This window comes from Struthio camelus, chromosome 3 (assembly GCF_040807025.1).
Source record: "Struthio camelus isolate bStrCam1 chromosome 3, bStrCam1.hap1, whole genome shotgun sequence".
In the NCBI taxonomy this organism is placed as follows: domain Eukaryota; kingdom Metazoa; phylum Chordata; class Aves; order Struthioniformes; family Struthionidae; genus Struthio; species Struthio camelus.
The window spans coordinates 75,294,532-75,321,550 of NC_090944.1; the positions used below are offsets into that span (position 1 = coordinate 75,294,532).

Sequence of the window (27,019 nt, forward strand, 5' to 3'; positions counted from 1 at the left end):
TCTCCAAGGAAGCGTCATATCCTGCTATGATACTGACGTCACTCTCCTGTGTTTCACTGCTAAAAATATAAAAATGCATCGAATAAAACCTTGTTAAATTATGACAAGGATATTTTACAGTCTGGGATTTATCACTGGAATGCAAAATAATTTGCAAATAGAAAGGCAGGATTATCTCTGGTCCTGATGCCTCTCTGAAGCAAATCAAGAAAACTTTTAGTCTGCTGAAGTCATATTGGCAGAGGTGATACGTGTGCAGACTCTACATTTTCAGTGAACCATTCTCTCCAGTCCCAGGCAGTGTGGTTTGAGCCTCAGTTCTGCAATTTGGAGCTGAGCCCATAATCAAAGCTACTGATGCTTGTGGCATTTGTATGAAAGTCTTTCACTGCTTAATGTCTGGTAGCAGGAAGGACAAGGGACTGAGAGAGTCATGTCACTGCATGATACTAAGTAGCCACCAAACTGTCAGACAGCTGGCAAAATATGAACACGATATAGCGAAATGAGTTGCTATTGATATTAGCAGAGTTATTCTGTATTGCAGTGGGAATACATTCTGTTATTTCAAGAACTTTTATTCTGCTTTTCTTGGAGAGAGAATCAAACATCTGTTTTCTGCTGTGAAGTGTAACTGCAAGGAAATAATCTGAATGGCTGGACTGTAAGTAAGTAAAATTTTGAGGCCAGCATCCAATATTAACCAGAATTTTCTTCTCTGGTCGGCACTCTGGATTTTCAGTGCAGCTTTGCATTGCATATTCATCACCACTTGGCTGCACCGATCTCCAGTTAATGGGAATTCCATGCACTAAATGAGTGAAGATGACATTTACATGACGTGATGTGCATATAATGTACCACATGGCAAGTCCAAGGAGATTTGTAATCTAGATAGGCAGATTTCTCCTTTGCTATTGAAATGACACAATCTCCTACAGGTTTTATTTTCCATGCTTTGTAAAAGTGCTAATCCTAAGTGCTAAAAAATTATGAGTCAGCTTCTCTGTCCTGCCAAAAACAAAATAAAAATGACTTAAGCATGGAATTTTAAAAATAACACATGTGGATTCTCCTGTTTTGAGGTGTCCCAGTACAGTCATAAGCAAAAGAAAATTACACTTATTTAAATGAACAGAAGATGAGATTCTGAAGATTCACAGATGTCTAGAAGCGAAAGCTTAAAGGCAGATATTCCAAGAACCGTGCTACAATTGTGAGAGAGACAAAGCTGGACAAAGATGTCAAATGCCTTTGTTTATTATTTTTAATGTTTATTATTAATTTTGCTTCCTTTTGCTGAAAGCACAAGAATCAGAGAAAGGCTAAATATTCTGTGTCTCTTAAAAGGTCTCCAGCTTCTAAGAAAGAAACCTTTCTTCCCGTTAAAAGATCGGTTCAGGTTCCTTTCCTGGTACGCAGTACCCAGCTTAAGAGTGTAACTATCTTTTATCTGCTCACCTGGCATAGCGAAGGGGGAAAAAACAGAACTGAATCTGAAATTGATAGAAAAGATGTATTTAGGTGACCTAATCACAGAGTGAAACAGTCTGACAAATGGAAAGATGTTGGAAAAAGACTTGCCTAAATGTAAAGATTAAATGTGTAATGAACTATCTCAATGCAAAGACAAAGGAAAAATGATGTTGCCTAATAGTGAGATTAATAAGCATACAATTGCTGGGAGACGGTGTAAGGCATTCAATGAAAACTATTAGTTCTTCTCTATATCCTCATTTCTTCAGATGCAGTTTAGGGCATATGATTTACTTGTTTTTAAAAAATCTCATTTAAGTTCCTGTGAAGCACTGAACTCTTAAATCACTTGAAAACACTTTGTATTTCTGGTGAGAGCTTTTGCCCAAAGATGGTCCAGCCAATCAGTGCGGATCAATACTGAAGTGTAGCTCAATTTGCACCAGGTTTGGTACAAATGACAGGCACAAATTCAATTGACACAACCAATTCTGAGCTACTGTAACTGGCCACACAGAGATTTGCTTCTAGCTTTCCTAAGTATCTGCTAAACTGCTTTTGTCCTATTAGTGCAAAGTCTGTGTTTAGACATGTCTATTCCCTCTCACAGCTATAATCTTAGCAGGATAGAAGGAAATTTAGAGCTAAACTCTGAAGACCAACTCCAGAGCTGGTGGAAGTGAAAGAAAATCTGTTGCAGTTAATGGAGGTTAAATCAGGTGAGATTCTTGCTTCTGAGAATTCATATATGTAATTCTATACATTGCTATATCCTCCTAAAGAAAGATTTTGAATAGATCAAATCAGATGCTTTTTGTATAATAATAATAATATCCTCATTAACTTGTACTCAGAAAAGGAAGATCACACCAGAAATATATTTCTAGAACCTATAACTTTTCAAAAAGCATAATCATATTATAAATTTCACATTTAAACGGCATGATGCACCAAGGAATCAGGAGACATGGCATAGATCTCAGCCCTTTGACACTCCTGAAAATTCCCTTTTCAAACTGATATTCACAGTCCAGACAACTTCTGCTAACTGGCAGCATCCTTCCTGGCTTGAGGCTTGATGTCTTGAAGCAAATATCTTGCCTGATTAACTCTCACAGATCGTTTGCAAATGCCCAAGTGCTCAAATTGTATGAAAAAAACCCACCAGCCTCCTTGAATCCTTTACAGCAAATCACTAGATTTGCTCGTATTTTGTTCATATTTTATTTTCATTTGTTCATATTTTATTCTGGCGAAGCACACGTATTCACATGTACAGTCCCAGAGATCTCAGAAGATAAGTACTGGAAAATCTAGCTGCTATGTCTTAAAAAATGAATTTCCCCAGCTGTCTGCTCCACCCCACTGCCCCAGTTTGCGATTCCCACAGCAGTCAGCACAAGGGAGCATGTGCCTGTGCCCCCTGTGCCCCCTGTGCCCCAGCCTCTCCGTTTTTCAGTCCTGTGCCTTAGCTTAAAGTGTTGATAAAGACAGGCTCAAGCCAGACTGTGAGTGAGAGGTGTACTTCTCACAGCCAAGCCTGACACACAGTAGTAATCTCTAGCAAAAGGGAGATGGGGATTTACCAAAGCAAATTCTCCAGTACTGGTCTGTTATTACTACTGATTTTTTTGCGCTAAGCTCCCTGATAACACAGGAAGGACTTACAGCTCATGCAGGTGAACCCAACACTCAAAAGCGGTTAGATATTTCCAAAGAAGGAATTAAGGGGCCTTGGTGCAAACAGGCCTGAAGACTAGACTGAAGACTGAATACTATATATAATTACATATAGTATGTGCAAATGTAAATGTTCCTTTCGATTTGATATTCAAGCAACATGGTGAAGTACCAGTGCCTTCCCTCAAACTGCTGGGCACCTTGAGAAGGCCACTACTAACCTTGAGGGTTTTGTTGTGTCTCTGGAGCTCCCGGCACAGGCTCTCGAGCTTGCTGCGGGCAAGGATGGCTCGGCTGTGCTCGCTCTGCAGCTGGTCCTTCTCTTTGATGACCTGTGCCTGTCTCTTCTGCAGGTACTTGAGCTTTTTCTGTTCAGCACGATGTTCTTCAAGCTAGGGATTAAAATAAAACAAAAAGGAAAACGAAAGAAAAGAAAATGAGCTCTTTGGTTTCAGAAAAGCCTCATGCTTTCTTAACCTCTTAGGAAATGTTTTATATTTATCAGCACTAGTGACTTGGAGGAAAGTCACAACCCTGCTTGCTATGAGTCCCACGCATGCTGTAGTGAGAGCGGGTGAAGGTAATTTTTAATACTCTTGTTATCTCATTTCAGCCTTCTCTTCTTCAGCTTGTGAGAAATGAATTTATTTTGAAGGGTACCACTTTGTTTTTATGTTTTTTAATGTTTAGAGCTAGAGCAGTAGGTAGAGCTTTATGCAGTGAAATTTCTGCAGACCGTGACATAACCCAACATCTATTCATTTGGTTTTGTGGCTTCATGAAAAATAATTCCCCAGACTTCCTAGATGCCCAGGAAGCTTCTGAAAACAACAACAACAACAAAGGCACCAAAGACCAGAAACATAGCCTTTCCAAGAACTTTGCTGCCATCAGAGACAGAATGCTCTTCCAAAGGGCTGTTCCCCTAAAAAAGGTGTGGGCACCTTGTCTTCGCCTGGCTCCTTTTGCCCTGGGAAGCATGCAGGGCTCATAGTTGTGTTTCTGAAGGTTTTTGTCATGTCTGGTGGTTGGTTACGTGAATCAAGAGTCTTTCAGGCTCTAGGCTGTATGAAACTTCTGAAGAAAGTATGGACGGGCCATGCAGTTTACTTGGGAACTTGTTATTTCTGTGGCTGCATAGCTCTGGTTCCCTAAAGAGATGGCAGGGTGTGTGTATTTGTGTGGGGAGATATAGAGGAGGAGCAACAGAATTGCTAATAGCAGCCCCACAGAAGACTGGTTGCTTCTTCTGACACATGCCTGTTATTGGCTATTTTGAAAAATCTGGTGCACCGCAAATGAATACAAGAACAGAAATACCCAGAAGCTTTTCTCCTCTGAAGCTTTTAAATGTTTCTTTTTCTTCCATTCCAACCCGCAGTAGGCCTCCTCTCTGTATTACAGGTGTACATATAAGTTGTAAAACATTTCTAAAGACCAGATATATTCTAGTTATTGATGGCTGCAATATGCAAACTCTAATAATAATGTTATTATTAGCATTACATCATATAATAATATGGTGTAATTAGTATTAATTATTACCTAGAGTATGACTGGGAAAGTTTGTGAGTGCAGGTGAATGATATACAGCTCAAACAGGAAGACAGTTATGAGGAATAATGTTTTACACTTTCTCCGCTTGAGGTTCTGTTTTCTGCAGATGTTCTGTAATTTATGCCTACAGTACAGAGCTCTGTGTATTATGAATCAAATCATAGCTAATCATACTACAAAGCAATGCTATCACCAGCTTGAAGTATATTTGCAGTTTATGCTCAACTTTCAGCATGTGTATTGTTGTGTGGTTTTACCCCGGTAGATAGAATAGGAGCTTTTACATCTAATCAAGCTGCACTAGCTGAAACCATTTTTCTAGCATTGTAGGGAAAAAATAGCATCTCTGTAATTAAGGCTGACATTTGTTTTCCTTTATAAACTTGATTTTGGTCCCTTCCCCTTCCCTTTTAAGAACACAAAAAAGGTTCTTTCTGCTTCACATTTTGCATGCGCAGCCTGTGCTTAGCAGATAATGCTGTGTCCAAATTTTAGATGATTCACTCAAGCTGTGCTGGAGATAGCAGGCTGAGAATGAAATAAGTCTTAATCATGATGTGAAAAGTCTTCCAAGCATTTTTTACTCTTTTTTTTTTCTTAAAAATGACTTGCTCTAGAAACTTGCATTTGAAAGTTCACAGGACTATCTAAGATGTTACTTTTGCATTGAAGAAAGGAATTCACTGGTAAATAGGAATGACAAAATGGTCCTCAAGGGTAAATTATGAGAAACAATTAATGATACATTAGCTAAAATTAACTACAAATAGAAGGAATCCTTATTTTTGCAGGCTGGCCAAGAGAAAGATATTCTCAATTTAGGAAAAAAGTTTTATCTTGAGCCCACTGCAGGCAATGACAATATTCACATTTATTTACTATTGTATAGTTCTTGCACTCAGAGCTCACAAGACCCTCATAGGTCCTCTGAAACTAAGCCAGTCTCAAGGGATTATGCAACGGGGGTTTGTAGGCAAAAGCTAAAATAAAGTACAGTCTGCTTTGCTAGCCCCAATCACTCTGGCTACATCAGTACTAGCGAATAAAACGTTCTCTGATGGTGAGTAGTGTGGCACGGCTTGCGTCCAAATGCCTAAACTCGCTTCCTCCCCTCTCCCCGTAGGGCATAGCCTCATTCACACAGACTATTAGGGAATATAGCCCATGCTGTTCTCTGATGCCTTCTCAGGCGTTTTCTGGTGTGCTCATTGCTATAGACCGCACCAGGCCTAACCGTTAAACAGCGTATAGCTAGGTGACTGTGCAAAAATCTGGGCTTTGCATAGGACCCTATTTAGAGGTAGCCTCTGAAGCCACAGCTAACAGCACTACTGTTTAATCCAGCTGAAGCCATTGCCAGCACCCCTCTCAGCTGGGCACATAGTTGCACCATCCCCTGAGCTGTGCTAGACCAAGTACCCATGCAGGCACGTGGCTAACCAGAGCAGAGAGCTGATCTGGCTGGAAAATAACTCAGTAAAAGCAAAAAGTGGCCTGAAGTGTACAATTAGGATGGGCAAGAGGGTGCAGGCAGAGTGGCAACTGCTACAATTAGCTGCTGACAAGCTATTAATCACACTACACCCCTCAGCCACATTGAGGGAGCAGTGTAAGTGTTTTTCCAACAAGCTTTTAGTTATATTTATTAACTGATTTATTTTTGTGACATTACACAGGCTGACAAAGCAGAATACCTCATGTTCTTCTTTCAGCAGCTTTCTCCTGCATGGGTTACTGGCAGTACAGGCCATGTTTTATGCACTATTCTTGACAATACTTGAATGCAGTGGAGAGTACATTAAAAAAGAAGAAGCTCTATTTTAGTTAATCTGTGGGCATGAAGTCCCTTTAAGCGTGGGCTAAAGTACAAATTGCCAGAGATCAATTTATAAAATTAGAGAACTTTACAGGAAAAAAAGAAAGCTGAGTTTAGTACTATGATGAGACATGGACAGATCCGTGCATAAAACCAATTATAAAGTCAATGTTCTGCTCACGCATTTTTCAGTACTCCACAAACTGCAAAAATACTGCAGTCTTTTCATATGTAAGATTTGTACAAATTATGGCCATATAGCCCTTTAACTGCTTAGAAGAAAGTCCTTGATCTGAAAATATTCCATCTTAAAAAGTGTGGAAAGAACAGAGAAGGGAGAGTCAGGTAGCTGGCGTGGCTATAGGCACAACTTTATGGTTGTAGGGGCTTTGACTGCTCATTTCACTATGTTTGCGTTTCTCTCATGACTAGTCTCAGTTGTCTATTTTCTGATTTTCTACTGCCCAACATTTTATACTAAACATCATATTATTTTTATTCTGGTTAAATTACTGATATGTGTTTTAAATCAACAGACACAAATACAGAGACATTTAACACTTCTTGCAGAAGGAAAAGAGTGCAGCCATCCTTAGCAGCTATGGAGCATCAAACTACTTTCTGAAAGCAGAGATTCCACTCATTTCCTCTCTGAATTGGCTTGTGCAGAACCTCTTCACAACTCCATTTTTCTTAACCTGCTTAAGGAAGCAAACAGTGAAGGAACTGTGAAAGCCCAAGGCAGCCCCATTTACAAATTACATGCTATTAATTTCTATTGTTTTCCTCTCTATTTGAGAACAGTTTAAGGCACAAACTTGACCTGCTGTCTTCTCCAACCGTATTAAAGGCTTTGATGATATTACTGTAATTCTTACCTTTACAACATTCTTCTTCCAATATGGTTTTTCTGAAGAGTAGTGGTCTCTTTAAACAGGGGCATGGCTGCAGCTCTCAGAGTCGGGAAGGATGAATGACACAAGTACAGAGTTTGGGTTCTCTGGCATTCTTGAGAGTTGTGCTTTAGAAAATGCTATGGAAAGGCTGCATCTATCCTGTCTTTATTAGCTGTCCATACACGCTAACCATGCCTGAGTGTTGGCTTGAATGCTGTGCTATAAGACTCAAGTTTGTTGCACCCGCATTGTCTGCAGAGAAAATGTCTGAAAACACCTTCCTTCAAGGTCCCAACGCCTGCTGAGCCAGTGGATTTACTCCAGACGAGAGTCAGCGTGTGGGCCAGGATGAAGGTGGTTTGGATGATCAGGGGGGTTCACCTTTGCCAGGAGCTCACTGTAAGTGTGAGATCCTAGATTGCAATAACAGGATCTGATTCTCCACTGCTTAGTTTTATGCAATAATGTATATGTGTACAGTGTGAACCACTGTTGAAGAGTTTGCATTACCTGCTTGGTTTGGCTGTTGAGAATGACGTATGATGCAAGAAAAAAGAGAATCACGCTCTTTTGAAAAGATGCTAATAGTGAAAAGGCTTTCTGTGTGTACCTTATTTAACTTATCTAACGGGATATCTTACTTAAAATAACCACTGTTTAAAAGGTTGTTGGCCTATTCCAATACCTATTATTTCAAGAACTGGGATTATATGAACACCAGTGAATGCACTGGGGATACATGAGATGAGAATTTGGTGTAAAATAATCATGGATAATCTGTTAATGAAAGCAGTTTGTATAACAGGAGAAATACTCTCTCCTTGAAGAAGGGAGAGAGATTTAGAAATCCCTGAAAAAGGAAATTATACTCAGAGTATTAAAAACATATATAAACTTATGAAAAATAATATATTAAGAATAATGGTGAATAAACAGATTTAATAAAGAGGTTTTTTTATTATAACTGTAGTCTCTCGATTGATTGATGAATCCATGCCCTCAGTTATGCTCCATTATCCCAGAAGTATTTACATAGGTTTACCTTGAACTACAGATATTCTGCCTCATCAGCTTTCCAAGTTCCCTTTGCAGGTTTAATCCAAAGTCAAGCCTGTCTTCCTTACTTTTACTTTTTTGTCCTTCTCATATATAATTCATTATTTAACCCTCAGAATTATTTGTGGATACACTTTACAGGACAGACTCTACTACTAAATGAAGACTGACCATGCTGCATGGCATATCTTTTTTACGCCTTCCTGTATAGACAGTTTGCCCAGAAAAGAACAGATGCTATACTAACCAACTCGGCATACTTCTTAAATAACAGGTCCAGCTTCTCCTCTGGTGTATTCAGCTTGTTCAAGCTTTGCATCAGTAGGGTGGCTTCCTTTCCTTAAAAAAAGAAGCAGATATTTAATGGTAGAGGCAGCTTGTAGCTCATGTTGCTATGGATTTTTGATGTTTTTCTCCCCACAAGAAAAAATGTGCTTGAATTTGCTTCTATTCCAGAATATAGCTATGTACGCTCTTCTAGCTATGAGGGTGGATTCTTAAAGGTGCTAATGGCACATAGACATCTAATGACACTGAAAAGCATTGGCTTTGCCCCGCATTATTTGCTTTTCATTTAACACTTTTGTATCATGCCTGGGTCATGCATGTGGTACATTTGAGTGGTGTATGACAGGAAGGGCCTGGACCCAGAAGACCCAGAAGCCTGATCTCTTTGCAGGTGCAAACTAAAGCTGCTGCACTCAGCTCCTGTGCTGCTCAACCCATGTAAGATGTAAAGAAGAATAAGTTAGGTATAGAGGCGATGGTGAGGATGAAAACAATCAGAGAGCAGTAGGTATTGCTAACCAGGTCTGGGATATGTGATAGTGGTGTAAATCAGTTCCCTGACTTGGTGAAGAGATTCTAGGTATCAGAGAGAATACATTAGCAGTCCGATAGCTATCTTGACATACACAGCTAAATCACTCTCTAGCCACTACTGCTTCTAGGTTGATATTTTTGGTATTAATTTCAGTCCTGAGTACAAACTGGAGTTTGAATACTGCTTATTCTTGGACTTCAAAAGGTCCCTGGCATCCCTGGAGATAAGGATAGCTGAGATGAAATGGGCTTGACCATGCTTTTCCAAATGCTCCTCTTTCCTGAAGGGCTGTGAGGGCCAATTTGCTTTCTTCTTTCTAGTGCATTCCAGGGGTACTGCCTCTGGAGAAAAGGCACTGTCTATCTCAAACTAAGTTCTCCCTATACCACCAGTATAAAAAATTCAAGACAGCTAAAATAAAGCCTATCAATGCAAACTTGTTGCGACTACAGCTGGAGAACTGTGCTTTGGTAGTGTTTTCACTCGTCTTGGAGAGGTACCAATAACTGCACCAAAGCTTAGCCAACAGAAACTGAGGAATTTTCTTTCTCCTGGACATTCAAGGAACCTGGAACAAAACTGCTATGTTCCATGTTTAGTCCCTTGTCTGTAAGAATGCCCTGTGATGGCTTTTCTGTAGTCTGCTATTCGATTTGAGTTTGCATCTTATTATGCAAATAAGATGCTTGAAGACTGGTAGGAGTTAAAGGTAAGAAGGTAAATAAATTACATGTAGCTAGGCTGAGATGTAACGATATTGCTCTCTAGTGGCTGCCCAGCAGAAAGGACAAACTTTACAAAAACTTGTAAAGGCTTCTTTCTAGCTCAATTAATGGAGTCCTGCTGCAGCGAAGGGGACCAGTTTCTGCGCTCAGAAAGAACAAGCATATGGGCTGTGATGAGTCCAGAGGTTTCCTGGATGAAAAATAACCTGGGCATGACAGAAAATTTGTTCTGTAGCTTCTCTCTTGGCCATTCCACATAGTAGCACCGTTAGCTTAGTTATGACCAGTGAGAAGTCATACTTGAGGAGGCAGGGGTAGAAAAAAATATACTTACCCATAAATAAAATACCAGATTTTCTTTAGTGTAAGAAGTAACTTCCTTGTTAGACTCACAGCTTGGGCTACCTATTTTGTGTGGCCCAGTATAACATAAGAATCGTGATATAATACAATCCTAAGCTTTCATCTTTTTAAAAAGACTAATGTTTGATATAGCCTACACGTATTGTTTAGGTAAGTGCTAAAAAAAAAAAAAAATTAGAGAAAAGTTGTAACAATCACCATGCTTTTCATTGGATCTAGGAAGTTCCTATTATCCACGACAGAGGTTTAATGTGAGAAACAGCAAGGACCAGGATGCTTTTATTTCTGTTCTAAGCAATGACTCACAGAAGGGCTGCAGTGCTGCTACGAAAGTACTTGCCTAGTCCTTTCAGGATTTTCTTCTCCAGCTTTTGCTCCTTGCTGGCACTGGGCTCTTTTGCTTTTGAAGCATCCCCAGCTGCCTTTTCTTTCTCACTCTCCTCGTTTGCGTCTTCGTATTCTGCATCCTCGTTACCAGCTGATTCTCCCTTTTTAGACTTGTCGGTGCTTTTAGCAGTGCTTTCCTGCTCCATCAGACTAGCAGCAGACCCATAGGTTTTTATAATGTCCTCCAGCTGCCGGCTCAGCTCCTCTGAGATGTCACAAACTGTCGGTTCAGGCTGGGCGCTCGGCTGGCCCTCGAGAGATGGAGTGAGTGGCTGGGAGCTGGGCCCAGTTTTCTCGCTGTTTGGCTCCTCGAGGCCGTTCTGCTCAGGCGAGGTGGACATGCTGTCTGTAGGACCAAGCAGCTGCTGCTTGGAGCAGTGATCACGCAACTGGTTGTTGTCCATGTTTGGTGTAGTACCTAACAGCAAATAAATGCAGGGTTAGTTTAAACACATGAAATTGGTCATCTGATTTTTTGTAAATCTTGTCTAGCACAAGTGCTTTTATGGGGAATTTCAGGATGGCAGCTTAGCCCTTGGCTCTGGCTTGATGAATATGTCACACTTAAACAAACAGCCAAGGTGATCAGTTTTCTGGGAGAAAAGTAAACTTCATACTTTCCAAGAGGAAAAGCCTGCACAAAACCACTATTTAAAAAACAAAGCTCTTATTCTTGTTGCCAGTCATACACAAAATGACAGCAGATATTTATACCATTTCTCTCCCTGAACACACTATTTGTCACATGTTTACTTTCTCAGTTTGTTTACCTGGGATGCTGGCTATTGACATGGGCAGCTTTGCTTTAGATTTGCATCATTTTCATTTTCTATTTCTCATCTGTTGGCACATTTTGAATCAATAATCACCAACAAGGAGTATTCAAAATCAAAAACAGTGAATTAAAAATCGTGCTGTGCTTGTGAAAAGCTCAGCGTGGTGCTTGATCTGTGAATGGCCTGGCTTGATACTGTCACAACAACAGCAAAGAACAGTTTGCAACAAGATAAACAACTGTAAATCACTCTTCTCTTGTACTTAAAGCCTGCTGACAGCTTGTTTGACAAAATACAACATACAGAATAAATCACAGCCTTGTAAAAACAACCAGTTGTAACATGATGGGTATTTGATGGTGTTTTCCAGTGTGAATTTCACATAAATTGTTCCCAGTTTGCAGTGGGAAGTTTGCATTTTCCTGTCCTTTTGAAAAGCTACGCTCAGCCAGGCAGATCCAGACCTTCAGATGTGCCTGAGTTATTCTGAAGCTGCTCTAACTCCCCCAGGAGGTGGTGAGGAGCAAGCAGATGAGAGCTTCCCAGGCTTTTGCTCGTCCTGCAAGGCGTGGGGCAGCAGACTAACATCTTTGACCGTGAGCAGTTTGAAAACTCAATTTAGAGAAGGAGCAGCTCAGCGTACAGGCTGAGCTGCCTTTACTGCTGCATTGCTCCTGAGCCGTACTGCAGAGGAGCAGGGTATGCGACTGTGTCTTGTTACTGGAGCTAGTCCACACTGCTGCTTGACTACAGATTTGATAGTATTTATAGCCGTGAGCCCTTTCTTTCTCCATTTCAGTCTGATTTTTGTTTATCCCTTGAAGTATATGACTTACAATAGTGCCAGTCAGGTGTCTGGTGAGGAATAAAGAGAGGAAGACGATTGCTTTGTTGCTCCTGTTCCAGTATGTAAGAGGTTGCTTTCTTACTTTTGAAAAGACAACTTGCTTTGAAAACAAGGAGCTAAGAGAGTAACATTTTGTTCCCCATTCAGTAGACTGTAATGTTTATTTTCCATGGTATTGAAATTGCTGCACTTTTCAAAATCATAAACTAACTTGACCAAAGGCAGTGTATGAGGAGAGAGATGCAATTTATTGCAATACGTGACTCAGTGTATATTATTAAACTCTTAGCAGTCAAAGCGATGTTTGGAATTGCAGTGACAGCCATTTCTAAGGCAGCATTTCTCAAGATTTCATTGTCTAGCTATTTAGTTGTGCCTACTGATGAGATAGTCGGACATCTGTGTTTTATCATCTCTACCAGCTATTAATTGTGGGCCTACAACTGAAAGCTTTGAGTGAGGCTCAGGATGTGTTTGTTGCCTATAAGATGTTAGCTACAAAACCATGCTCTTGCGGTCCTTCCATAGGTAAAACTCACCAACATTAATGGCTTGTGCAGATAGTTGGAGCTCATCTCATGGACGCTGTCAGATGGACAGATTTAATTCTTTACTTCCTGCTTTTGGCATAGTCATTATACTACTGCAAAGTGAACTTAAAATTCTATCAATCAGTATGATTTGGTGTCATACTGAGTTTAATTTCTTTTGAAAAATTAGACCTAACGTGCAATTTACGTAAATAATTCAATTAGCGCGAATGTTAAACTACAGTTTGTGATCTTGGTTTAACTAGACTTAATTGATTGCCAATTAATTCAAATTCAGTGTCATTATTGCAAATGCTAAGCTAGAAGCCCCACAAAATATGTATTTATCTCTAACCTATTCAGTCTAGTATTTACAATTGTATAATTAATTTGAGCTAACTGGCAATTGACAATCAATCAACTAGAAAAGCTGGGATCACTGGTTCTTGTCTAGACAAATTCAATGTCCATTTCAGAACAAAAGTTTCCAATGTCCATTTCAGAACAAAAGTTTCATAAAGCATATCCCTAATAAGAAATAGTTATTTCTGTAATATACTCATCATAGAAGGCAAACTGGATCACTAAACACTCTGTTTACATATATGAATTTCTCTTCTCCCTATCTCCCCATCATATTTGTCATAAGGCACAAGTCGACATGGTTCTTGCTGCCAGAGCCTGAAATGCATCCTGCTCCTAGGAGTTCAGCTGGCTAAGTGAAGGAGTTTAGCTGATAGAGTCCAAGGCCAGAGCCTTCACTCCTAAGAGCTTGTTGTGAAGAAAGTTAGAAGTGAGGGCCTGCCCCTCCTTTCCCTTGGAGCTGCTTTTCAGCTTCACTGTTGGCCCCGTCCATCATAGCTGGGCAGTGGTGACGTCTGCCCACAGTCTTGGACCTCCTCAACTCTGGCCCTGAGCTGGACCCGCCGGCTTGGCTTCCCAGCTTGCCCTTGGACCTGCCTCATCGCTGCAGATGTGCCGGGTGATTGTCAGGCTGTGCCTGACCCTGATCACTGTTTACGGACCCCGTTTGACCCTGACTTGTTGCTCCGCATCCTGCCTCCTTGTCAGTGAGTCTCCTGGTTCTGCTGGACATGTTATCACACTTGGCTTCCAGCTCCTTGTCCCTTGCAGAGCATCTGGCCCTCACTGCACCCAGACACTGTCCCTTGACTTCCTTCCCAAGGCCTAATGGCATCACTCATGTATCAGCACAGGCTAACTAAAATTTTCCTGCTAAGTGAACCACTAAGTCCGCAGCTAGAAACAAATTACAGTAGGCTCTAAATCAGCGATGGCTATTGGTTCATATATCAACCGAGTTTCTCAGTAATAAATGAAACATGCTGGTGAATTAAAGAGGAACTGGATGTTTTGAATCAAGGACACAAAGTGTCTAAAAGCTGCCCGATGAGGAAATATTTTCTAATATAATCTAGATCATCCCTGACTGGAAATGGACTGTTTATAATCAGTCTCTGAAACCATGGCAATTTACATCTGCTGATGTTTAGGCCAGTGATCTGGAGTGGTAAGTAGAAGTGAGCCACAGAAAATATCCAGAGTGAGGAACCTTAAACTCAAGGGTGCTCACAGCTTGGATCATGCTGGAGTATTATACAGATAAGTAAATATTTTAATATTTTACTCTGTTCTCCTTTAGTCCGAATTTCAATCAGAGATCTGATTACTACTTTCAGTATACACATAATGTCTGTTAAGGCTTCTGCATCTTATTTTGTGTAACAGCTTTCATAGTATAACAGGATTTACAGTTAGGAAAACAGAGTAGCTACTGTCTGCTGAAAACATCCCACTTTCAGCCTTTGATCCTGGAAAATTTTGCTGCAATTGGCCCTGGCCCTCCTCTTGCTCCAGCCTGTTACCTTGAGGTATATCAGGCATTCTTTCTTATTACGCCATAAAAGGCTTATGGTGCCAAACTCGGCATGCCCCAAAGTGCTTACATTGAATGCTGTCTTAGACACAGTAATGTCTAAAAACTAGGCAAGCTGAGCCTAGCTGACTTCCAACAGAATGAGAGGAGGAAGACCAAACTCAATTTCGATGATCCGCCTCTTGACTTCTCTGACTCCTGCTACCATTACTGTTGTCTCCAGGCTTCCAAATGTCCAACAGGGCCTTGTCTGTTTTATGCAGTGAGGCGAGGGAATGACCAGTTAGCTGACTGAGCTTGAGTCTTGGATCTCGTCTACTCTTTTCCTACTGTGCTCACAAATCCTGGACCTGTTCCACAACCCTGTTTCTTGGTCCTGTTTTTTGGATAGAAGTGTGATCCCAGACAATTGTAGTTGCTACCTACAATATTCACTCCAGCTAGTTAATAAGTTTTCATTTTCTTTGGAAAATAGAGTTAATACTACGGTAATGTATTGTTCCTATATCAGTCATGGCATTTTGAGTTTTAGCCCTCTCTGCTTGAGATACAGCTGAATTTCAAGCCCAGATCCCAGGTGTGTGTTCCACCTTGATTCCCAGCATACCTTTGAAACTCTAAGCCTGCTCCTGCCACCAACAAAGTCAGAGCAAACCAGGCTAGTCTGCTGGACTCTAACGTGCAGCAGCAACAGAACTGCAAGTCACAGCAGAAAGGTGGTGTGAGAGTTGCTATTAACTGCGCTTCAGCTGTGGCTGCCATGGCCTGGACAAGACCCAGGGCCTGGCTGCAGAAATGTTCCTCCTCTCTTCCACATGCCAGAGGTGGGAAACACTTCTGACAGCAAGAGGGTGCTACTGTCTCCCCACTGTGGGCCAGTGCTGGCTGCAGGAGAGTGTCCTCTCCATTCACCTCCTCTCACAGTCAAAATACTTGGCTTAAACCAGCAGAGCAGTGGAGCACCTTGGGACACAGGCAAGCTGCAGTCTCTGAGGGGAAGTGGCAGACATCCCTCTGAGGGTGATGCCTCTCTGCAGGAGTATGCCTGGCCATGCTGCCATCTCACAGTCAGACTGATGCTTGAGGGCAACAGCAGTGAGTGGATCTGCCCATGGGGCCAGAAGACCCCAAAATGGGCTATGCACACGGTATAGCCAGAGCTGCAGTTAGAGGCAAGAGCAAAAGTGTGCTGCTAAGTATGGTCTGGTAACAGGTGGCGTTTGTTTGGCTCTGACCATATTCCTTAACATTTCACGTTTATGGCACATTTCGCATTCACTGTATTTTGAAGTCAGTCAGTACTTCTAAAGCAAAAGGTTAGTCAGTAAGAGCCAGAGCCTGATTTAGCAGAGCTGTGAGAGCCATTCCTGTGCTGCTGGAAAAAGTCACCCATGCAGCGTACTGTGTCAGCCAGCCTCTCGCCCTGCAAGAGCGGACACTCTGGCATGGACAGAGCACAAAATAAACATTCCCTTCTTAGCCCAGGTTTGTATATTGTCACAGAGTTGTGTTTATCTTTTTAAAAAAGAAAGCTTCCCCTTCCTTCTCATGGGAATTTCTTTATCCTTCCCTTCTTGCAGCTTGAACTTCTAGAGGGTTTACAAACTTGTCTATATTTAGTTCCTGCCTCCCCATGTATCCAGCAGAAAGACACATGGCACCTGCTCTGCAGCCAGAAGCTATTTTGAGCACTTCTAAAATGGGTCATGGTATTTAGCACTTTATGCTTAAAAGTCACACACACACACACACACACACACACACACACACACACACACGCACACACGCACACACGCACACACACACACGCACAAGTTCTCTAAAACAAAGTCTTCCACATAATTACACCAGATAGATAGCATATGCTGATAAAACGTAAAGCATTACCTTGACATTACACCAAACTGAACTACAGCAAAACCTCAAATCAGCAAATATTAAATTCAGGAATGGCCTATACTACCGTAACTCCACTTACCCTTCAGAAAAATGCACGTGCCTTGTTATAGCCTAGACATTGTCCTATGTACTACTTCAGAAAGCAGCGATAAAATCAGCTTTGTTAATTACCTGCCACACTTGAATAGCTTTAGAATACACATGTAACTTTCTAGTACCGAAAAAAACAAAACAAAATAAAACAAAGAAAGATTTGGAGGCTTCATTGCACGTTTTCATATAGGCATGGAAAGAACCTAGATTCAGAGACTTTCTGATGTCACTTGCCTCATGTCTCATGTGGCATCTGAGTCTCGACCGTTTATTGCTGTAGAAAAACAGCCATGGCCCCTATTCTCACATAAAGGCAAGCTCTACCAAAGTCAACTTAAATGTTTTTAATTGCTCCTTAGAGAAGCATTTCTCACTTTCACCAATGGCCTTAGATACATGGCTATTTTCTTCACACATGCCGCACGGTACTTAGGCTTTTAAGGCTATTCCTAGAAAACGTGGGCTGACAATCCCAAAGGGAAGCACTTAGATTAAGGCCATTGTGCCACACCAACAAGCAGTGACAGCAAGGAAGTTGTTCATCAGACTTACCAGAGCAAGTAGAAGAGCTGAGTGGCGGAAAAAGTCAGGCAGAAAGCTCAGACAAGGGCATAACAGCAACAGGACACTTGTACTATAATCCTGCCACTGAGAGAAGAGGGACGGGAAGATCAAGTGAGGGGGGAAGGACGGAATGACACAGCAGGAGAAAAACACTCCAGAAGCTGAATGCAAGCTTTGCAGGGGACGGGCTCTGATAGGCGAGCAGAGAGGCTGCCTGCTAGTTGGCAGTGTGACCCAGCTATGTTGGCTATTCCCTTCTCTGACAGAGATAGGATGAGAGATTAGAGATTCAGGCCCTTAGAAAGAGAAAATAAAGGAAGGATCCCTATGCAGCTGCTGTCCTTGAAAGTTATGTCTTAATCCTTCAAGCACTTGACACACTGTGCTGTATGAAATCTGTCTATATAGACCATGGACTGGTCAAACTCTTAATTCTTCTGTCTGCACTAAAAAGACTGGGATGGCTTTCCAGGATGTGAGCTCTCAGCTGTGTCTGCCCCTTGCAGCCTGGATTTGGGCTGGGTTTATTATGAACCGGACTGATCCCTGATCATAGACTCACAGGATAATTTAGGCTGGAGGAGACCACAGGAGGCCTCTAAGTCCAACATCATGCTCAAAGCAGAGTCAGGTATGAGCTCAGACCGGGTTGCTTAGTGCTTTGGCCTTAGTCTTGGAAGCCTCCAAGGACAGAGCCTGCACAACCTCTCTGGGCAATCTGTTTTCTTGCCTGACTGTCCTCAGGGTGAAAAAGTTTCTCGTTATACCTAGTCTGAACCTCTGTTGCTTTGCCTTATGCTTGCTGCCTTTTGTCCTCCCACCCTGCACCATTATGGAGAGCCTGGCTCTGTCTTCTTGATAATCTCCTCATAGGTACTGGGGAGCTATTATTAGGTGCCCCAAAACCATTTCTTCTCCTGGCTGAACAGCCCATTTCCCTCATTCTCTCCTCATGGGGAAAGTGTCCCAGCTTCCGGCCACTATGGTGTCCCTCTGTTGAATCTATCAGCTTCTGCCATTGAACAACAGTGCTAAAGAGATGGCTGGCATAGCTGTCCCTCTGCATCCGGTAGCCTTCAAACAAATCCTTTCATTGCTGCCAAGGTAACCTGTCTGACCTACTTCCTGCATATTACTGTGCCAGGTTATGTTATCCAGAAGTTGTCTGTATAAACAGCAGAGCGCTCACTAGAGAGCTGTTTCTCAGAGACCAGCAGAGACCAGAGCATGCTGTTTCTCAGAGACCAGCATCTTCCACTTCTCTTCCCCACTACTACTCAGCATCTTGAGATGTCAGATGGCGTAAGGACCCTCTGCTGTGCATTCCCTAGAGAGAGATGCAGGCCAGTTTAATGTGCAAATACGCAAACAAGTAAGAAGCAATAGGCAGGTATTGGAAATGGTGGCCAGTGAAGAAATGGGAGTTTGGCTACAATAAAAAATAGTAAGGCTCAGAACAGGAACAGGAGGAAAAGCACATGTGTAGCTGCTATGACTTGGAGTATGCCCTCAAGCTCACCAGTGTTGCATATGGCACTAGAGGATCCAGAAAAGCTTTGCAGCTGATTTATGAGGGATAGAAGAGAAAACAGTACTGGATAGCTCAGTATTGAGGAATACTGGCTCAAGAAATGCTCCATATGTTACCAGCATTCCAGACTTTCCCTGGAGAGAGCTAAAGGTCCTGAAATATTTGTGGAGATAGTGTATGAGTGGAGGAAAGAACACACGCATAAAAACAGGGTGGTTTCACATTAACAACTTGTAATTTGTAGTAATTTGTCTACTTGGAAAAGGCAGCTTGCATTATCTGGGGATGTGTGGGCATGGAGGCTTAAGGAACCATCATTTCTTCAAATCTTCTTTAGACACTCGTGGTGGCTAAGTAGCGCTCCTAAAGAAGTCACAGATTTAAGAATAATGAAGGGAGCTTGCAAGGTTGGAAACTTCTGCTGAGAATTTTTTGGAGGGGGTTGGAAAGTGGCTGGACATGTTTTGAGAGAAGATAAAACTCTGAGGTTGTTTGTGATATGGCAGAGTGAGTGAAATACAACAGCACGTAAGAGTATTTGTTCGGGCTCCTTGTGCTTCTTCTGTCTGGACTGGAGAATTCTTCTGTTCTTGCCTCTTGTTGATTTTTCTTTTGAAATAAAATCAGCTCCAGGGTTTCTAGGATCAAAATACACAACTGATCTACCAAGGGGCTAAGCAACAGCTGAGCTGCAGTAAATAACTGAAGGATATTCTCACTCCTTGGCAACTATGAGGCAAGACATATTCCGCTTGACCCTCCTTCACTGTGGCTGAAGCTTATATGTGTTAGCTCATCTTTGCAACAGACTAATAGCACGCACACACACCGTTACCACAGCTCAAATGATACGCAATGATACACTGGGTGGTAATACCTTAGTTATTTGTTTGAGACATCAGAGGGTACGGAAAACAGGAAATTAGTTGAGGTCATCATTGCTAGAAAAATTAGCCACAAGAAATTCAGAGATACACGCTCTAAATTGTTCTTAAAAATGCAAGTAAAGAAAACAGTTTTTGATACATTCAGGAAAGACAAAGGGCCAGATAAAATCAATATTCCTGATTACGTAGACAACATATATGTGTAGCTACAGAAAATTAAGTGGGATCTGCTGGATTTTGGCCAAGAAAAGCCTGTGAATTGAAATAATCACCTAAAGAATGGAATAGGAAACTCAGACTGAGAAATTTATAAAGTGTGTGTGGAAACTGTCATGCAGTCAATTTATATACTGAAAACACTGGCCATTCTGAAGCTGCATGTTGGGATGCACCTGATGAGCTGAGACTAAACCTGAGGAGTACGCACACTGGAAATGCTGACTGTGAAACTTGCATTGTTGTTGAGGTTTCTGTTTTTGAAATGCTTTGGGCACTTCATGTGCCTATTTAGGGGAAGAGAAAGAAAAGCTCTCTCTAACCCTCAGGAAAGAGAAGAAAAGTAACTTTCCCACACTAAAGCTAGGCCCACTATTTCAGAGTTTCCTGTTACAAGGTGGAATGTCTTTTCCAATTGGGTTCTATGAGCTGAATTACAGATCTATAACCATATACTCTCTTCTTTGTGTAGTCACTGGGAATGTTACATAGGAATTCCTTGTATTCTAGCCTGTCTCTGGATTAAATATGGATAAAAGCAACCTAAACCTACTGAAGAAATAGGCTTCCTGGGGAAAAAAATAATTTAAAGAGTAATTTTCAACCTATATTTATCATTTGCTCTATATGATATTCAATGCATTCAGCCTTACCAAATGAAGGACAAGTTCTTCATTAAGTCATTGCTATTCAAGCTTTTGGTTTATCTTCCTGTCTTTTTTTGATGCATCTTTTCCTTTCATCCCCCAAGCCATCTCCCTCAACTGCAACATTCGGCTCCCACCTGCTGCTGATGCTCCCTGACACCCACTCCATGGCTAATGTCATTGGCCCCAAAACTATTATTTGTGGGGGTTTTGTGTATTCTTTTTGTGTGTCATAGGAAGGTTTAGGTGAAAGACCTACAAGTTAAAGTTTACAGTCTCCCTCTCAGATGCTCAAGGGCTTACAAAAATGCAAATTCTGTCTGCAGGCAATACTGCACAGGTTAAAGTCACTTAAAAAGCCTTTGACCTGTTTTTTCACCATGAGCAATTGCAAGCCTTTCTCCTCCTAAGCGAAAGCTTAATTTCTGCAGAAACCCTAATATCCCTTGGAAGCCATGCAGACTACTATGGCCTGCTTTCCAGTCTCTTTACAGGAGGTGAAGAGGCTGTGGAGGGTCTCCTGCCTTGTGCATTGTCCAGAAGACAGCAGTCTGCACCCCTTTGAAGGCAACTGTAGAAGCCCTACTCCAGGAGACCATGCCTGTCTGCAGAACAACAAAATCTGGAGGCAACCATTCCTGATTACATCATATACCTGGATGTCGACTGCAGTGGCCTGCCATAGCTTGGCACTTCAGTCCAAATTTGGATCAATGAGAGTATAATTTTTGGATTCTAGCAAGGAAATGCCTTTAAGAATCTGGAGGAGTTCCTCAGGGTGTTGCTACTGAACAGCTTTTGATTTATTTTTGGAAAGATATAAGATTTTTGAATTATACTGTAGCTGGGCAGAATCATTTCTCTAATACCTCTACTTCCATTAATTATTCTGTAAATAAAATTGGTCCATTCTGTTCAATATACTATCATACACTTACAAAATACACCATAATATACTTATACTATAATAAACTTACGTATATTAGATATACAGTAAAAGTATAACGTATAAGAATAATTTTTTTTTCAGAAATAGCCTTCATAAAGGTCTTAAGATGCAAGAGCACAGTGATATGTAAGCTGTGGTCTAGAAGTTAGAAGCCTGCTGAGTCTGGCAGTGTTTCCCTGCTGTGTGCAGCTATACCTGAATGAGTGTTGGGAGAGCCCTGCAAGGTCCCACAGATAAGCTTGTCAAGACTGATCTCCGCTGGGTTTAATTTACTTCTATAGAAATGCTGTAAACTTCTGGACCAATCAAATATTTTTCATGGTGAGCTACTCAGGAATCATTTCTCTCTTGCTTAGTCCTGTGTCCAAAAGAAAGGGAAAAAATAACATATTTGCATTTATTTGCATACATAAACCAGATGTTACATACCGCATCACTTTTCTACAGATTTCCTCATTCCAAATCAATCTCAGCCTGGTTGGGAGGTTATGATTTGCTTTCTAATAAGATTTTATGACCTCAAGGGTTTCTCATGCACCTAAGGTTTGCCAGGTTTTCTCTTCAATTCATAGATCCTGGCTACAAATGGCAGTTAATAGCACAGTCAAATTACCTGACACAGAAAATCCCAATAGGTAACAGACTTAACTAATTTAAGCAAATAATTTAATTCTAAATCTACATCAGTAAGAATATAGTTTCTGAATCTTAGCAAGGAAACCACTCTAAGAATTTGGAGGAATTCCCCACGGTTTGCTACCGAACAGTTTTTGATTTATTCTTGGAAAGGCTCAAGCCTTCTGAAACCTTAAAAGCAAGCAAAATCAATTACCAGGGTTTCAATTTTCTACAGGCAATTTCCGCCACTTCAGCTTGCCCAAGAGATAGACTCTCCATAAATACGTTATGCTATATGCTATTTGAAGAATTTGGCAAACTGGTGAATAGCTTCATTTGAAAAATCACACATAAGGTGTGTGAATCCCCTGGGCGAGGCATGCAGTCACACCTGAATGCATCTCTGCAGTCTGGAAACAACCCTTCTCCAATATAAACAGGTAATTTATTGGGAAGAAAAAGAGCAGTATTATCTGTTTTCAGTTAACCTGGTGCTGCAGTGATGTACTGCTGATTTACACGGTTATGAGCTAGTGTAAAATCCAGTACGAAATTTCAAGAAACTACTGAATCCTAGGATAATTTTTCCCTGTCTCTTTTAGTCCAATTTTATTTAAAAACGATGGCCCTCCAGCCAAAAATGACCTTCTATCAATAGCCTGTGGGAAGAGAGTTGGGCCCAGTCAAGCCTGGATATTCTGTGATCCTGCCAGGGGAAATCTCTGGGTCCCACTCAGATGTAATCATGTTGTAAATTACATATCAGACATAATGTGGAAGTAACTTAAATGTCAAGGGTACATTGGTCAAAGGGGAGTTGTAGAAAAGAATATTAGCTATTCCAATAGGATAATGTAAACTAACTTGCCTTATGTAAAGCTATTTTTCTCTCTCCCATCCTTTTCTAGTTCCTTCCATTTGCTAACAATATTCCCTCGCATTAGCTTCGTTATCAATATGCAACATTTTTTAGATTGTTGCTAGAACTGGCTTGCAAAAATTAGAAATGGAAAACACCTATTACAGGCTCAGTCCTGCAGCTGCTCCATATGTGGAACTCCCATTGATCTCACAAGCAACACCTGCTAGTGAGCAGAATAGAGAATAAAGCAAATTAGGAATTGAAGGCTAGCTGTGGCTCTCAGTTGTGAGGGCTGTACATGGGTTGTAAAACATCTCATAATTGGAACCAAACATCCTTCTCTAGAAAGGACAAGGTCCAAATTCTGGTGACAATCATAAGTAAGCTGGGGGCAGGGGGTGCTGAGCAACACGAAGGTTATGACTAACCTATCTAAGACTACAACAGAGAAGAATAGAGACTGATACAATGGGAATGACATAGATTGAGATAATATTTACACAGAGCTTGTAAATGATAAGGACATTTGTGCTGAAAGACAAAGATGTGTAGAAAGAAAGGGAAAAATAGACACAGTGATGGTGAACTAAGTCATAATGAAAGCCTTATTCATTATGACTGAAGGACAGAATGGCTGATGATCTGTTAGTTCAGGAGGAACTAACAGTGAATCGAGGACTAGGCACTGTGATATGTCTAAACTTGCTGATGGTGTAAACACCAATGACCTTTTTTAGATGTGCATGGAAAGAGGACCACTACATGAGGAATGTGAAAGGATGAAAAGTATATTGGCATTAACAGATTAACAGATTAAAATTGTGAAACAGCTTTAAGTGTATGGGTGGCTAAGGGTTTTCCAGCTCTCTTGCTAGAATCACCTTCTTAAACATGCCACATTTGGGGGACCAAATGAGTAAAGACAGAAGAAAATAAAACCCAACAGGTGAAAGGATGAATAAAGGAAAGAAAATCAGAGTAATTTACATACTTTATTGAGCTGAAGGATAAATACGACAGACGTGGCACCAATGTCAGTACTTTCCTTTGAATATAATAAATATTCATTTTGTGTACATAAAAAGCTTATGCAAGCATATTTATTGTGAGAAGCAGATCTGGTCCCTAATTTAGATCACGGACTTCAACGGGAGTATGCAGACAGATTTATATGTAATATGTGGTCTTGGATATCTTCAGATGTACCTCCGAAACTCTACTATTGCTATGAATTTAACAAGTTTTTTCCCTGTAAATGCAGTGCTCTAAAAGAGAGTATGGGTTGGACTGCAGTGTTGCTCAATAACCTCAGAGTAATTATGTGGACTGAATGAACATTGAGTTGCTCATGCAGCTCAGTTGAGTTGAGTAGGGGGACCAAACCCGTTGAGTAGGGGGAATTGCTGAAGCAGGGAAAAATCAACTATTTAGTACCCTTCTTGGAACTGGTCAAAACAATTCTGCTTCACTCTGATACTCTGAAAACATCAGCACCATTTGTAATATTGTGTTCCTATGACATTGGAAGACATACCACTAATTACCATTTTCCTTATTAAACTTTTTCTTTGGTTGTTAGTTATGTTTTGTGGACCGAAAAGGTATTTTACTACAAAATATGGTTTTCTGTGGTTAAAATATTTATTCAAACTTTTAGAATTAAAGATGTAGCAACAAGCTTCTGTAACAGTGATTTCCAGTTGTGTAGTAACTTGCATGCAAGGATCTAATATTATCTATTAAGTAAGTTCAACATTAGGCAGCAATGAGCTAAAAAAGCATACTGTATTCATTACTTGAAAGGGTAAACTGAGGCATAAAGTGTTATATGTTAATCAACAATAAATAATGATTTGCCCAATATCATGCAGATGGGAATAAGGTGTGTTCAGACTCTTTTCTACTTTAATTGTGGCACACTTGCTTTATACACGGGGACTGGAATTAGAAGCAGAGAAGGGGAGTTCCACCTCACAGAAATGTTGGGTAAAGCCCTTACTGCAAAGAGATTTACATCCGATGTGAAATTCAGAGGATTCAGCTAGTCAACTTGAATGAAGATGTTCTAAAAATTGTGTAGTTTTGCATAAAGTAGGAGGTCTAAGTTAGGCAAATGATAGGACCAGAGGGCATAAGTGTTAGCTAGTATAAAGCACTCTTCCCTGTTCAAAAGAACAGTCCTCAGAACATGACAACAGAAAATCAAACTTGGAAATGTATGTGATGTCTGTGGGACCTCTGAGACAATTACGAGATTGTGACTATGATGGCTCACACAGGACCATGTAAATAAGAAGCTGGGACTGTGATATTGTCATTTTAATAATTAATAAATGTTACCTTTTCTCAGTATGTTTTCTTTTCTTTTTTCTTACCATTTGGCATCCTACCCCCCTTCCCTATCTTATATGTGTAAGTTGTCCGGGGCCAGGGCTACCTTTCTGTTGCATGCTTGTACTGGACGTTCCTGCTCTCTGGTTGGACCACCGTGTGTCACAGCAACACAAAATAACAAACCACTCACCCTCTTTAGTATTAGCCTCTATTTTTCAATTAAGAGAGCCCCTTAAAATTCTTAAACCATAAAGCTATGTAAATTTTGAAAAAAGGTCGGGGTGGAACTGGGCTAATAAATACATTTAGATTTATGCTCATTCTATCAGCATCTCTTCTACGAGCTTTATTCCCTTTAACATGTCTCAGTCTCTTCGGAGCACTGAGAAAGACAACAGTGGCTGCAGTGGGTGAGAGAGCGAATCTCAGCAGCTTTCCTACCAACCTGCCAGGCACCCTAAGCACTACATTTGAGAATATCCTTAGGGTAGGAAATATATTTACTCAGTTTTTCTGTTGGAAAGAGACCTCTAGAAAGTGTCCTTCTACCCTGGTGAGCTTCACACCAACCTTAGGACAACTTTTATGCAATATAAGCAGTATGAAACCACCTGCCACTGATCAGCAGTACTATGTGAAGAATTTTCCTTGTATGAGGGAACTCACGTGGAACTTGAAAGTTCTCTCTCTGCCTACACAGGCTGTATAGAGAGGAGGGAAAAGTGCTTGTTGTGAGCCTTTGTCACTGGGAGATCAGCTAGTAGAGTAGGCAGGATAGTCACTATTTGTAAGGCTGTGGACTGTTTCACCAACCAGAGCATGGAAAAAGACCTGTCCTTAGTCCTATCCTTCTTCCTCACTTATTTGCCAAACAAACTAAGTGTAAAAAGGAAAAAGTCATTGGAGGGCCTTTGGAGCAACAAGTCCCCCAGAAACTTTCTGTGTGTCAACCAACAGCAAACAAAGAGAACACAGAACTCCTTTTCATCTGGCCTGTGTTCTCTTTCCTTTTATGCTACCAGCTAATGTTTGACTAGCTGGGTCCTTTTAATGCTTTATCAATGTCAAAGTCCTATTCTGCCATTCTGTTCCTTCCTAGGACGTCAGGTGTTGAGGAGACCCACAGGTCACAGATCTTCCAGGTAACCTTGATCAAAAAGTGGAAGAAGAGAGAAATGCAGCATTTTAGCATGATCATCCACTTCAGGTAACAAATGCTGAGGAATCACGAATCCAAACGGCCTTTGTATAAGCTGGCAACTTGCGTTTCTAAAGGAAAGTATGAAACCCCCCTTGCTAACAGTGGATGCTTTACTGGCAGCCTGAATTGGTTTGAAGATGAAATATTATATACTTTTATTTCTTCACAATTTAAGCAGAATAAACACAAACAGGAAAACATCCATACCCCTGCGATGTAACATGCACGAATGTAGAAAACTGAGCCTGCATATATTTAAGTTTCCTTAAAAAGTAACATGCAATTTCCTCACAATGAAAGAGGCTTGCATAAGCCACTGACCAAATGAAAATATGGACGGGAAAGTATTGCAATCCACTCCTGACCCAAGCATCACATTGAGAATATAC

General features: G+C 41.0%; 1 protein-coding gene across 1 annotated transcript in view; it reads right to left on the minus strand.

Moving 5' to 3' along the window:
• TXLNB (taxilin beta) overlaps positions 1-25,390 on the minus strand; it is a 50,202-nt gene extending 24,812 nt beyond the window's left edge. Inside the window, exons 1-4 of the mRNA XM_009688939.2 lie at positions 17,374-25,390; positions 10,733-11,197; positions 8,729-8,820; positions 3,378-3,548 (exon numbers count right to left, since the gene is read on the minus strand). Of these exons, the coding sequence (XP_009687234.2) occupies positions 3,378-3,548; positions 8,729-8,820; positions 10,733-11,183 (714 nt within the window). The 5' untranslated portion in view covers positions 11,184-11,197; positions 17,374-25,390. The remainder of the gene's footprint in view (positions 1-3,377; positions 3,549-8,728; positions 8,821-10,732; positions 11,198-17,373) is intronic.
• Between the last annotated feature and the right edge of the window lie 1,629 nt (positions 25,391-27,019).